The following is a 15,407-nucleotide window of genomic DNA, read 5'->3' on the forward strand; positions in this document are numbered from 1 at the left end:
AAGAATCCCATCAGCATTGAGCATGCTCAAACCATTCAAGGCTTTATACACCTCTATCAGATCACCTCGCTGGTGCCTAGTCTCCAGACACTGTAATTTGCAAAACTTAAGCCTTTTTTCATAAGAGCACCCCTTTGTTCCATTCACTAATCTTTTTGCCCTTCTCTGTACTCATTCCAGCAGCTCTACATCCTTCTTGAAATGAGGCCTCCAGGCCTGTATACAGTACTGTAGGTGTGGCCTGACCATTGCCTTATACAAGGGAATAATCACCTCCTTATCCCTGCTAGAAAAATTCCTATATATCATTGACAATACACCATAAGCTACTATTGCAGCCCGTCTACACTGCTCAGAGAACTTCATATCTGCCTGCACAACCACCCCCCAGGTCCCTTTCATTCTCTACCACTGTCAATATAGTACCACAGAGTTGATACGTTGCTCTGGGGTTGCTGTTTCCCATATGTAGTACTTTACATTTGTCAATGTTAAACTTCATTTGCCACCTCTCAGCCCATCTGCTCAACCTTTCCAGGTCCTGTTGCAGCAGCATAGTGTCAGTAGTGTCCTTGACAACCCTGCCAACCTTCGTATTGTCTGCAAACTTGGACATTAAGCTTGATATATCATCATCAATATCATTTATAAATACAGAAAACAATAATGGACCCAATACTGAACCCTGAGGGACTCCACTAATAACATTAGTCCATGATGAGTAGTGTCCATTGATTACCACTCTCTCTGTCTTCTCCCCCTCAACCACCCCTTTTGCCTCCAGCAATTTGCCTCCAATGCCACACTGCTCCAATTTGTGCAGCAGTCTTCCATGTGCAACAGTATCAAAAGCCTTTCTAAGATCCAAGTATATAATATCAAAGTTATTCCCTGCATCCAGTTCTTTTGTGACTGCATCATAGTATCCAATCAAATTGGTCAGGCAAGACTTCCCCTTAACAAAACCATGCTGTGTCCGAGCTATAACTGAAGTCTTGTCTAGATGATCCTGCAGTGCTTCTTTAACCAGTGCCTCCATTAATTTTCTGGGAACAGAAGTTAAACTCACAGGTCTATAATTACTTGTGTCAGCCTTTGATCCTCCTTTGTGAATTGGGGTCACATTTGCACATCTCCAGTCCATGGGTACCTCCCCTGAGTCCAGGGAAGCTCTCATAATTATGGCGAAGGGTTTGCTTACTTCCTTTGCTGCCTCCTTTAATATAACTGGATATATCCCATCCACCCCAGGTGCCTTTCTTGTGTTTATCTTCAACAATTTCTCCTCCACTTTACTCTCAGTTATTACAAGATTCTCTAGCTTACTTCTTCAAATAGGCCTCTGGGGTTGGGTATATTCATACTATAATTTTTTTAGTGTTTCTCATCAACCATTGAAGTAAAAACCGAAAGACGAAAAACCAAATTCTTAAAATTTTAATATTTACAATAAATTTATTTACAAACAAAACAAAATACCATATTATAGCAATTTTAAAATAAGACAACTGTGATATACAGTAAATATACAAGGTGATAATACAAATACCAAATTTAAAATACAATAAAATATACTCGGTTAAAAGCGCTAAAATACTAACTGAAGCTTTCAAAGGCTTCTGCCTTCTTTCTCAACAGTGTACTTCTATTCTGCGGTGCATCATTAAATACCAGCAGGTTCGCGGTGCATCTCACGTAAACGTATACTGTTCCCGTCGGAAGCGGAAGTGGCTCGGGAGCACTTCAGGCAAAAACGTTCATCCCCTCCAAGGATTACCACCTCAAAGAGGGAATGAATGCGTGTGCCCCTATCTCTATTTATATTATTCTCAATAGAACTAATTCGTAAGCTCTCGAGCCACTTGCGGTCCCAAAATCTATGCGCCCGATCAGTGATGACAGCTTCGTCTGAGGAGATTTGATGTTGCTTCTCCCAGAAATGTTCAGCTACGGCGGATTTACTATAGTTTGCATTTCTTATCGCATTTGTGTGCTCACCCAGATGATCTTTGAGATGCTGTTTTGTTTCTCCCACATCTCCCCAGACAGGATCTGGAAAGGTTGAACAGATGGGCTGAGAGGTGGCAAATGAAGTTTAACATTGACAAATGTAAAGTACTACATATGGGAAAAAGTAACCCCAGAGCAACGTATCAACTCTGCGGTACTACACTGACAGTGGTGGAGAATGAAAAGGACCTGGGGGTAATTGTGCAGGCAGATATGAAGTTCTCTGAGCAGTGCAGATGAGCTGCAAGAGTAGCTCATGGTGTCTTGTCAATGATATACAGGAATTTTTCTAGCAGGGATAAGGAGGTGATTATTCCCTTGTATAAGGCAATGGTTAGGCCACATCTTGAGTACTGTATACAGGTCTGGAGGCCTCATTTCAAGAAGGATGTAGAGCTGCTGGAACGGGTACAGAGAAGGGCAACAAGATTAGTGAATGGAACAAAGGGTTACTCTTATGAAGAAAGGCTTAAGTTTTGCAAATTACAGAGTTTGGAGACTAGGCACCGGCGAGGTGATCTGATAGATGAAGAATCCCATTGGCATTGAGCATGCTCAATGCCAATGGGATTCTTCATCTTGCTCAGAATAATCACCTCAGAGGGCATAAATTCAAATTGAGGAAGGACGGATGTCGGATAGATATGCGGAAATTTGCCTTTGGCCAGCGGGTGGTTGGTTGGTGGAACTGACTTCCATCACTTGTTGTTGAAGTTGATAGCCTAAACAAATTTAAAGCTCAACTGGACAGGTATTTCGAACGAACGGAGGGGTGAAATGGGAGTGGTGTGTGTCTTTTTTTTTTTTTTTTTTTTTTTTTTTGGCTGATGCTGAATAAGCTTGCTTTCTTGCATCATATGCCTCTACTAATGCTAATGCTAATAACCATGGAGTTTATAAAGAATAGAAAGTTGATCAATGAGGTAGAACTGGGAGCAGAGAATGACATTTTGTTGGATTTTACTGAAGGAACCAACTCAAAGTGAGCCTCTGAGTTGGATCCAGAGATAGTGTCTAGAGTTTGTAATCAATGATGATCAAGCTGCACATTGATAATGGGGCAGATTTTGGCATCACCTGGAAGAATATACTACATTAAACAAGGATTGTTAATAAAATTTGGTAGACTATTGATGAACACATTGAATAACAGTGGTCCAATGAGGAGAATCTTGGGGACCCAACTTGCAGTATGAATATATTCAAGTGCACATGGTTGGTGATCACTTTATGTACATGTAGAGTTCACTTCATGCCATGTCTTTAATATCCTGGTGAAACCTTTCACCTCGTTCTTCACTAACACCTAGATTTGCTAAGAAGAAGTCTGTGGGAGTGTAAAAAATTACCTTGACACTCATGTTGCAGCCCAACTTCTTGAAGTTTGCCAATGCATTTTCAACTATATTCTTGTAGTCTGGATCCTTGTTGTTCCCTAAGAAGTTCTCAACAACAGACAAGCTGATCCATGCCTGTTTTTCTCTTTTATTCATAGTCCCTGAAAATCTAAGTCCCTCACTGGTTTGCAAATTTAAGGTCCAACAAAAATATTTGTTTTAGTTTCTCTTGGGTGGTCGATGGGAATTTAGTATAAAGGTAGTTGAAGTTGGGATGTTCCTGAGGTACATCCCATCAAACTGTTTCAACAAACCCAGTTTGATGTGCAAGGGTGGAAGCAAGACAGTTTGGGGAGGGGGCTACCAGTGATTTATGAACTATGTTCTTTGTCCAGGCAACAAACTGCCCCTCTTCGGCCAGATCATGACATCACAGTACAGCAGACTCTCGATTAACCAGGAAGCGGATTAATCGGAATACTTCAAGACTCCAAATTAAAAAAAAAAAAAAGCCAGAAATCAAAAAATTCAAGTAATAACTAGGATAAGTATAAACAGATATTTTGCAAGTCATAAATAAGCAACAAGCGGCATTAAGTCGTCATTGGGAGATTAGTGTACCTACAGGGTGTTCGGAAAGTCGCTGTGCACTTTTCTAATCACATTTTGTTTATATTTCAAATTTTGATCCCAATATGTTCGGAAAGTCACCATGCACTTTTCTAATCATATTTTGTTTATATTTCAGATTTTGATCCCAATATGGTTTTAACAACTGAAGAACGTGTATGGCTTGTCGAACACATTCTGAGAAGGTGGTAGATACACAGATGTGGTGCGACAGTGATTTGCTGACAAATTCCCAGATACACCTGTTCCACATTGCAATACAGTTTATAACCTTGTCGATAAGTTTCGGGAAACAGGAGCAGTGGATGACGTCAAACGCTGTGGAAGGCCAGAAAAGCTATCAGAGGAGAAACTATTGGATATTTCTGACAGCCTTTCTGGGTGGTCGATGGGTGGTCGATGGGAATCAGCTGCTGAGCTAAGTCCAACAAAATCATTACGGAAGTTAGCTCAGCAGCTGCTCATAAAGCCGTCAGAAAGAAATTAAAGCTCTTACCATACAAAATAATGGCCGTACATGAACTGAAAGCAACTGATCACGAAAAACAAATATGCTATTGCAGACAGTTTAATCGATTTATCGAAGAGAATATAGCTAATGCGTTGGATGTGACCTTTTTTACCGACAAAGCATGGTTCCATCTCTTGGGTTATGTTAATTCACAAAATTCAAGATTGTGGTCATCCAATAATCCTCACACTTTGCACGAAATACCCCTACATGATTTCAAGGTTGGTGTGTGGGTTGCGATTTCCAGACGTCGAATTGTTGGTCCTATTTTCTTTAAGAACACAATAAACAGCGAGTGCTATTGTTTGGAGATTCTTCACACCTTCATCGGTCAGATGACAAGTGATGAAATCAATTACTCATGGTTTCAACAGGATGGTGCTACTGCCCACACATCTCATGGATCTATGCAGTTATTAAAGGAATGATTTGGAGACTGCATTATTTCAACAGACGTGTGGCCCCCACGCTCCTCAGATCTAAATCCATCAGACTTTTATCTATGGGGAGCAGCAAAATCTGCAGTGTATCGAGCTTGTCCGCACATGCTGGATGACTTGAAAGCAGCGATAACAGCATTCATTCAGTCTATTTCAAGCGAGCAACTGATAGCAGTGTTTAGAAACAAAATAAGAAGGATCCAAGCGTGTATTGATGCTAAGAGGGGTCACTTTCAACATTGTTTATAATTATCATTTATATTTACCTCCTGTATTCTATATTGAAACACTTCTGTTAATAAATATATAAGTGCACAGTGACTTTCCGAACACCCTGTATTATCTTGCAATCCCCACTGCTCAAAAAAAAGGAAAAAAAAAAGGAAAAAAAAAAAGTGACCAAATGTTTAGTTTGTTTTGGTGCATCACGTCGATTGTTGTGTTCTATTACATCACAAAAGGACCAATTTTGTTTCGTTATTTATGTCAGGGGTGCCAGAATTTTTTATAGTAAAAAATTTTTTTTTTTGTTTAGAAATCGCGAAAATTATGGGTAAATGCAAAAGAGTTGCGTTTTCGGTTAAACAAAAACTTGAAATTAATCAAAAGTTTGAAAACAGTGCATCTGTTAAATCTCTAATGAACCATTATAACATTGATGACCAAACCATAATGCAACATCGAAAAAATAAAGGGAAGGTATTAGACTTAAAATCGACATCGCAAAAAATAAAGGGAAGCATCGTATTGGACACGCAAGTAGGGCGTGGTAAGTTTTTTTATCTATCGCCATATTTTTTACATATGGTTGCTGAACATTTTTCGACACAGTATGTCCCCAACTTACGCAACTAATGTTTTACATAAATATTTTTTCACTCAATTTTTTATTTTTTTATTTTAGGATTCTAAAATTTAAAACAAACAAAAATAATAAATAAATAAAATAAGAATCAATAACGACGATCACTGCATGCACAAGTGAGATACAGAGTAACAAGCAAAAAAATAGGAAAAATTCTTACAATTTATTTATTTTTTTATATGACTGAAGATTTCAGTGAAGGGGACACATTTCACCACAATAACATAAAAACCCACACAATTCCAGCTATCAGTATTATCGCAAATGCAATAAGATAGAGTTTACTACCTGTTTATAATTAGATGCATGAACTTTTAAGCCCAGTAACCCAGAAGGTGCAAATTGTTTAATGGTAGCGACCTCTAGAAATGTGCTTTAGTAAAATGTGAGTTTGCGTGAGGTGATACTAGTGTGTTTCCCGCTTAACCCTGTGAAGTTCTTTTCAGAAAATTTGAGTTTCGCCATTATCATGGTGCTGACTAAGAGAATAAGTGACAGAGTAAATCAATCAACAAAACGAAAGCCATCGATTTGGATCAGAAAATTAAACTAATAAGCATGTATGAAAATGGCCAAACATTAACAAGTATCGTTCGGAATTCAGATTTGTCAATAATAATATAGTAGCAATATGTTACTAGTCATTCCCAAATTACGTAAAACTCGACGAGGTAAGAAGTCCTGGAACGTATCTCTTACGTATGTCGGGGACTTTTGTATTTTTGGATTAACCGGGAAATCTATTATCTGGGATTTGTTTTTTACCATCTATCCCAGAAAATTGAGAATCTACTGTATTTACTCCTTGTCTGATTGTCCTACTCGTACAAAGAGCAAGGCATTTTTGTGTAGCAGGCCTATAACATTTCACTCAGCACAGACCAACGATGTTTTTCATGCTTAATGCTAGTGTTGGCAGTCGAGTTCAGCGGACACGCTTCGTCAGGGCTCTTCAGTTAAGTGGATTGTATTACTGTTGATTGGTGCTTTTAAATATTTGATTTATTTAGATATTATTGGATTATTTTGTTATAGGTTTTCCTGTAACAGCTTGATTTTATAATATTATACATTTAATTTTTTAAAGTTAATTTTCATTGATATTTAGCCTAATTTTATAATGGTAGTTATGAGATCTGCCTTAAACACTTCACAGGGTATCGTGACTCACACAGAAATAGCCGATGGTGATTTACGGGCGAGTCATGATTTAATCCATTGCAGAACCTGTGGAATGTTTTCCAAGGTCAACCTGGTGACTAATCATAGCTCACCTGGGGATTCTTTTCTTTGTGATCGATGTAAGGAGTGCACTGATCTTAAATTACAATTTGGTGCACTGATGGAACAATTTGAGTCACTGAAAAAAACGGGTGCTTGCCCTCGAGAATAATGCATCGGGGAGCTCGTCAGGGACTCAAGATTCCAGCAATCTACCAAGTGATGCACACCCGATTCAGACCTCAAAACAGAAAAATCAAGTGCAAACTACTCTGGTTAAAAAGAACATTGTTTTATTAGGAGACTCCATTGTCAGAGAAACGGGGAATATTTTTTGTAATAAGGATAGGTGGAGTAGAACCAGGGTATGTCTGGCGGGAGCAACTATTAATGATGTCACCAACAGACTGTCAGATTTTAAGGGGGGTAAAGAGAATATTATTATTCATGTGGGGACAAATGACATTAAACGTACACGATCTGACGATTTATTGGAAAAATACAGGACCATGCTGAGGAAATGCCACGAGCTAGGCCACAATGTCTATGTGTCTGCAATTCTGCCCAGACACGATAGGAGGGATTATATGTTAAAAGCCTTGTGGATGTGGATTAACTCAAGACTTGAAGGACTCTGCAAGGCTTTAGGGGGGGGGGGGAAATTTCTGTCAGCATGGCCCACACTTGTAGGTAGAAGGAATTTGTTTTGTAGAGACGGGATACACTTAAACAAAGGTGGTGCAAAAGTTTTTGCCAGTATTATTGAGGATACCTTAAAGGTTCAGGGAAACTGCTAGTTAGGGGGGGGGATGTGGGTAATACTGACATGCGTTTATCTGATAATATTGGTCCAAGTAACTCTTGCACGTACCTCAAGAGTTCTTATGTTACCCCAACTGGACATATTATCAAGATGTTCTGGGAGCAGAAACGTTTCAAGTGAGCAGGTAGCTAATGCCATGGAAGAGAGCCTAAAAAACTTCAACGGTTGTGTTAGGGTTGTTAAATATACAAGAACAGTAAGTCTTAATTGTTTATATAGTAATGTTAGAAGTGTGGTCAATAAAATGAGTGAATTCGAACTGCTGGTTAAAACAAGTAACGCGGACATAATAGGGCCTACGAAAACATGGTGCCACCTAGAAATAGGAGATGATGACTTTCAGTATGGCTTGTATAATGTATTTAGGAAGGATAGGGTAGATAGAAGAGGTAGTGGAATAATGCTTCTTATCAGAAAAAGCCTGTGTGCGATGATAGCTTTCCCGGATTCAGACGTTTCACGTGCTAGTATAGAATCTGTATGGTGTGAGATAGTTGGAAACAAAGGTATAATGTGAGTAGGAATAATCTACAGACCAGGTGATTGCGAAGATTATGACGAAAGCGAAGATTATGACGAATCACCTCCTTATCCCTACATGCAAATGGAATGGGCAAGTAAGCGTCAATGTCTTATTATGGATGATTTCAATTTGCCTATAATTGATTGGAGTAAATGGGAAGGAAACTCGACATGGGGAACAAAATTTTTAAATCAACTAGACTGTTATTTGTATGAACATGTCAGGGAAAGTACTAGAGAAAAGAATATCCTAGACCTCATCATCACCCATGAATCAGATTAGCATTAGTAGAGGCATTTGATGCAAGAAAGCAAGCTTATGCAGCATCAGCCAAAAAAAAAAAAACTCACTTCCACTTCACCCCTCTGTTCGTTCAAAATACCTGTCCAGCTGAGCCTTAAACTTATTTAGGCTATCAACTTCCACGACAAGGGATGGAAATCTGTTCCACCAACCAACCACTCGCTGGCTAAAGGCAAATTTCCGCACGTCTATCCTACATCTGTCTTTCCTCAATTTGAATTTATGCCCTCTCAGGTGATTATTCTGAGCGAGAGGAAGAATCCCATCAGCATTGAGCATGCTCAAACCATTCAATGCTTTATACACCTCTATCAGATCACCTCGCTGGTGCCTAGTCTCCAGACACTGTAATTTGCAAAACTTAAGCCTTTCTTCGTAAGAGCACCCCTTTGTTCCATTCACTAATCTTGTTGCCCTTCTCTGTACTCGTTCCAGCAGCTCTACATCCTTCTTGAAATGAGGCCTCCAGACCTGTATACAGTAGTCTAGGTGTGGTCTGACCATTGCCTTATACAAGGGAATAATCACCTCCTTATCCCTGCTAGAAATATTCCTATATATCATCGACAATACACCATGAGCCACTCTTGCAGCCCGTCTGCACTGCTCAGAGAACTTCATATCTGCCTGCACAACCACCCCCAGGTCCCTTTCATTCTGTACCACTGTCAGTGTAGTACCACAGAGTTGATACGTTGTTCTGGGGTTACTCTTTCCCATATGTAGTACTTTACATTTGTCAATGTTGAACTTCATTTGCCACCTCTCAGCCCATCTGCTCAACCTTTCCAGGTCCTGTTGCAGCAGCATAGTGTCAGTAGTGTCCTTGACAACCCTGCCAACCTTTGTATCGTCTGCAAACTTGGACATTAAGCTTGATATACCATCATCAATATCATTTATAAATACAGAAAACAATAATGGACCCAACACTGAACCTTGAGGGACTCCACTAATAACATTAGTCCACGATGAGCAGTGTCCATTGATTACCTCTCTGTCTTCTCCCCCTCAGCCACCCCTTTATCCACAGCAGCAATTTGCCTCCAATGTCACACTGCTCCAATTTGTGCAGAAGTCTTCCATGTGCAACAGTATCAAAAGCCTTTCTAAGATCCAAGTATATAATATCAAAGTTATTCCCTGCATCCAGTTCCTTTGTGACTGCATCATAGTATCCAATCAAATTGGTCAGGCAAGACTTCCCCTTAACAAAACCATGCTGTGTCTGAGCTATAACTGAAGTCTTGTCTAAATGATCCTGCAGTGCTTCTTTAACTAATGCCTCCATTAATTTTCCTGGAACAGAAGTTAAACTCACAGGTCTATAATTGCTTGTGTCAGCCTTTGATCCTCCTTTGTGAATTGGGGTCACATTTGCACATCTCCAGTCTGTGGGTACCTCCCCTGAGTCCAAGGAAGCTCTCATAATTATGGCTAAGGGTTTGCTTACTTCCTCTGCTGCCTCCTTTAATATAACTGGATAGATCCCATCCACCCCGGGTGCCTTTCTTGTGTTTATCTTCAACAATTTCTCCTCCACTTTACTCTCAGTTATTACAAGATTCTCTAGCTTACTGCTAGAGTTGAATACACCTCTGGCTTTCCCCTCGCTAAATAACTCCTCATGTGTGAATGTCGATGCAAAATATTCATTTAGTTTGTTAGCTACCTGAGCAGCATCATCAACAGTTGACCCATCGATATCAAGTGGACCAATCTGATTAATCCCCTTCCTTCTAGAGTTTACATAAGTAAAGAACTCTTTGCTGTTTTTCTTTGCATCCCTTGCCAAAGATTTCTCGTAATCTGCCTCCGCCTGCCTAACCTCCTTTGTAACTTGGTTACAGATCAACTTGTATCTATCATAGGCTTCTGTGTCATGTGTTAATTTGTATGTATCCCATGCATGTTTCTTCTCTGCCATATGCCTCATCAGTTCATCTGACATCCATTTAGGCCTAAACCTTGAACAATATTTCTTAGTTGGTATGTAAAGCCTAGTAGCTTCCAAGATAAGTTCTTGGAATGCTTCCCATATTGCATTTGCTGTTGGTAACATCATCAGTTGGTCCCACTGTATAGAATTTAAATACTGTCTCAGTCCATCGTAGTCGCCTTTACGAAAGCAATAACCCTTCCCTTTACCCCTAATGGTAGTTACCTCTTTGAGTAAATCCTACTTCAGCACACTGTGATCACTGCCAATTAGTGGTTCATTTATCTGCAGATTCTTAATGCATGAAGAATCACTGCTGATAATCAAATCAAGAGTATTCCTCCCTCTAGTTGCTTCCCGAACATGCTGATGTAGAAGACAATCATCCAATAAATCCACAAAAGCCTTGCTAGTGTGTGAGTGACCAGCCCCCAAATTCCAGTCAATATCTGGGAAATTAAAGTCTCCCATTATAAGACTCTCTGATTTACTGGCCCATTCTATTTCCCTGTACAGTTTCTTATTATACTCATCAGAGTCATTAGGCCTATAGCACACTCCTACTCTCAATTTTGATCTCCCAATGCTTATGTCACACCAAACTGACTCGACACTGCACTGTCCAGCGATGTCCACTGGCTTCACTTCCTTGGATTTTATGTATTTCTTAACTAATAGCATAACCCCTCCTCCCTTCCTATCCTTTCTGTAGACGTTGTACTCCCCAAATTCCAGTTCTGCATTCCTTATATCTGTGTGACACCAAGTCTCTGATATCCCAACAATATCTGCCTTTGATGCTTTGAGCAATACCTCAAATTCATCAAATTTATTTACTAAACTCCTAGCATTGGTGTACACGCAAGTATACATGCACCTATTTCTATTCTTAGCTACCCTAACACAACCCATGTGTTTACTTGTACCGCAATGACTCCCAGCAGTCTCTGAAATACCATGCATCTTGTTTTTCAGGCTTCTGCTCATTCCAATAGAAGCAGTGCAAAAATCTCATCCCTGTAGAAGCAATCTCTCCTGGTGGGGTCCTGTGGCCAAATGCCAAGACACACAACAGATCCTAACACAATGTCACATACAACACTTTTCTGGCATTTACAGTAGTACCGTATTTCTTCACAGTGTACATACGGTGCAGATGTGGAAAACCACAGGTGGTGCCTGACCCTAACACTATGCACACTATGTCCAAACCATATATCAAAGCTATCTTCAATTGATTATACATGAATTAACTGATTTAGATGATTAACTTCTTTCACTGGAAAAATGATAAACTGTGTTTGATTTCAAGAGATTTAAAAATTACTTTAAAAACAGTCAGTATTCAAGGCATTAAATAAATGGATTTAAACTTGTACAAGATATTAACAACTCTGATATATTTTCACCCTATTCAACAGGAAACTGTATGATGAAAAAATTATCTTAGAAAGCAGTGCAAGTGACTCATCAATGAACAGAATTATTTAAGTAAAGTAAGAACAAATTATAAAGAAAAAAAGGAGTAAAGTTATCCCAATAATCAACAAAGGTTAAAATAAATAATTAAAAAAAACATTAACTTATTACCTTGGGTTAACTTCTTCAATTGGAATGTCCAAGCGAATGGAAATATCTTCAACAGTTTCATTACCTTCTGAAATTATACCCACAGATTTTGCAATGGCCTTTGCAGTGATGGGATGATCTCCAGTCACCATTATAACCTAAAAGAAAACAGCATTCATATTACAGGAGTCGGTAATGTACCACTCAACTACTTCACAATGGTAGAATGAACATGCATCATTGGGTAGGGGTGTGCTAAAAAAATATAAAATAAATAAAATAAAATAACTCAAATATTTATGGGATAATTAGTAAGGATACCAATTGCATAGAAATAACTAGGTGAGGCAAAAATGACTGATTTTATAAGGAAACGCACAGAAATTCAGACAAAAAATAAACACACAGTGCAAATAAATTTAGCGCACAGAGGAAATAATTTTTCCCCTTAAAACAAAAGTTGTCTTTCCTAAAATTGATCAGTAGGTTGCATAGGTAGGTGACAGCCAAGCAGTTATCACATCATGTAGGAGCTCTACACAGATGAACAAATGACATTAATTTTAAGGTAAATACAATAATATTAATAAATAGTGAATAAACATGTAGCCAAATGAAATACATGTCATATGTATTACATATGACATGTATTACACATGTTTGAATTGACTGTGGTTCCAGTTTATATGATTAATAAATATGGTGATGTTCTTGTGTTTACTATTCTGAATGCTCCTCCGACTATGCAGTCATTCTGGAGTATACATGATATTTTTTTAAAATTTATGAAGTAGTAATGCTCAGTAAAATTAGGGTTGAATTTGAAAATGTCTGCAATTCAGCACAGACACAATAGGAGGGAGTATATGATGAGAGCCTTGTCGATCAATTCGACCCTGGAAAGATTGTGCAAGGCTCAAGGGGGTAGAATTTTTTTAGCCTGGTCTGCACTTGTTAACAGGAGAGACTGCTTCTACAGGGATGGGATACACTTAAATAGAAAGGGTGCAAGAATACTTGCTGATGCTATTGAGGCAGTGTTAGGTGAGTCAGAAAACTGCTAGCTTGGGAGGATACAAGGACTAATAGATTAACAGTAGCCACTAACAGAGGTGAAAGTGATTCTTGCACTGCTTCTATTGGAATGAGCAGCAACCTGGAAAACAAGATGCAGGTTATTCAGAGACTGCTGGGAGTCATTGCGGTACAAGAAAACACATGGGTTGTGTTAGGGGATAGCTAAGAATAGGAACAGGAGCATGTATGCTTGCGTGTACACCAATGCTAGGAGTTTGGTAAATAAATTTGATGAATTTGAGGTATTGCTCAAAACATCAAAGGCAGATATTGTTGGGATATCAGAGACGTGGTGTCACATAGATATAAGGAATGCAGAACTGGAATCTACATCAGCATGTTCGGGAGGCAACTAGAGGCAGTAATACTCTTGATTTGATTATCAGTAGCGATCCTTCATGCATTAAGAATCTGCAGATAAAGGAACTACTAGGTGGCAGTGATCACAGTGTGCTGAAGTGGGATTTACTCAAAGAGGTAAAAGGTAAGGAAAGGGTTTTTGCTTTCGTAAAGGTGACTATGATGGTTTGAGACAGTATTTAAATTCTATACAGTGGAACCAACTGATGATGTTACCAACAGCAAATTCAAAATGGGACGCATTTAAAGAACTTCTCTTGGAAGCTACTAGGCTTTACATACCAACTAAGAAATATTGTTCAAGGTTTAGGCCTAAATAGATGTCAGATGAACTAATAAGACATATGGCAGAGAAGAAAAATGCATGGGATACATATAAATTAATGGGTGACATGGAAGCCTATGATAGATATAAGCTGGTCTGTAACTAAGTCACAAAGGAGATTAGGCAGCCAAAGGCAGATTATGAGAAATCCTTGGCAAAAGATGCAAAGAAAAACAGAAAAGATTTCTTTACCTATGTAAACTCTAGAAGGAAAGAGATGAATCAGATTGGTCCACTGGATATTGATGGATCAACAGTTGAGGATCCTGCTCAGGTGGCTAACAAACTAAATGAGTATTTTGCATCTACATTCACACATGAGTTATTCAGGAAGGGAAATGCCAGAGATGAAATAAACTCTGGCAGTGAGCTGGATGATTTTGTAATAACTGAGAGGAAAGTGGAGGAGAAATTGTCGAGGATAAACATAAAAAAGGCACCCGGGGTGGATGGGATCTATCCAGTTATATTAAAGAGGGCAGCACAGGAAGTAAGCAAACCCTTAGCCATAATTATGAGAGCTTCTTTGGACTCAGGGGAGGTACCCATAGACTGGAGATGTGCAAATGTGACCTCAATTCACAAAGGAGAATCAAAGGCTGACACAAGTAATTATAGACCTGTGAGTTTAACTTCTGTTCCAGGAAAATTAATGGAGGCACTGGTTAAAGAAGCACTGCAGGATCATCTAGACAAGACTTCAGTTATAGCTCGGACACAGCATGGTTTTGTTAAGAGAAAGTCTTGCCTGACCAATTTGGTTGGATACTATGATGCAGTCACAAAAGAACTGAATGCAGGAAATAACTTTGATATTATATATTTGTATCTTAGAAAGGCTTTTGATACTGTTGCACATGGAAGACTGCTGCACAAGTCAGAGCAGTGTGGCATTGGAGGCCAATTGCTGCTAGGGATAAAGAGATTGAGCAGGAGAAGACAGAGTGGTAATCAATGGACACTGCTCGTCGTGGACTAATGTTATTAGTGGAGTCCCTCAAGGTTCAGTGTTGGGTCCATTATTGTTTTCTGTATTTATAAATGATATTGATGATGGTATATCAAGCTTAATGTCCAAGTTTGCAGACGATACAAAGGTTGGCAGGGTTGTCAAGGACACTACTGACACTATGCTGCTGCAACAGGACCTGGAAAGGTTGAGCAGATGGGCTGAGAGGTGGCAAATGAAGTTCAACATTGACAAATGTAAAGTACTACATATGGGAAAGAGTAACCCCAGAACAACGTATCAACTCTGTGGTACTACACTGACAGTGGTAGAGAATGAAAGGGACCTGGGGGTGGTTGTGCAGGCAGATATGAAGTTTTCTGACAGTGCAGACGGGCTGCAAGAGTAGCTCATGGCATCTTGTCAATGGTATACAGGAATTTTTCTAGCAGGGATAGGAGGTGATTATTTCCTTGTATAAGTCAATATTGAGTACTGTATACACGTGTGCAGGCCTCATTTCAA

General features: G+C 39.2%; 1 protein-coding gene across 2 annotated transcripts in view; it reads right to left on the reverse strand.

The window, feature by feature from the left end:
• LOC150074994 (sodium/potassium-transporting ATPase subunit alpha-like) overlaps positions 1–15,407 on the reverse strand; it is a 219,529-nt gene that overhangs the window by 73,732 nt on the left and 130,390 nt on the right. For both annotated transcript variants that reach the window (XM_090388741.1, XM_090388740.1), the window contains exon 13: positions 12,193–12,329. In XM_090388741.1, coding sequence (XP_090244867.1) covers positions 12,193–12,329 — 137 coding nt within the window. The remainder of the gene's footprint in view (positions 1–12,192; positions 12,330–15,407) is intronic.

Source organism: Mastigoproctus giganteus, chromosome 14 (assembly GCF_048544385.1).
Source record: "Mastigoproctus giganteus isolate SK-2022 chromosome 14, ASM4854438v1, whole genome shotgun sequence".
In the NCBI taxonomy this organism is placed as follows: Eukaryota; Metazoa; Arthropoda; class Arachnida; order Uropygi; family Thelyphonidae; genus Mastigoproctus; species Mastigoproctus giganteus.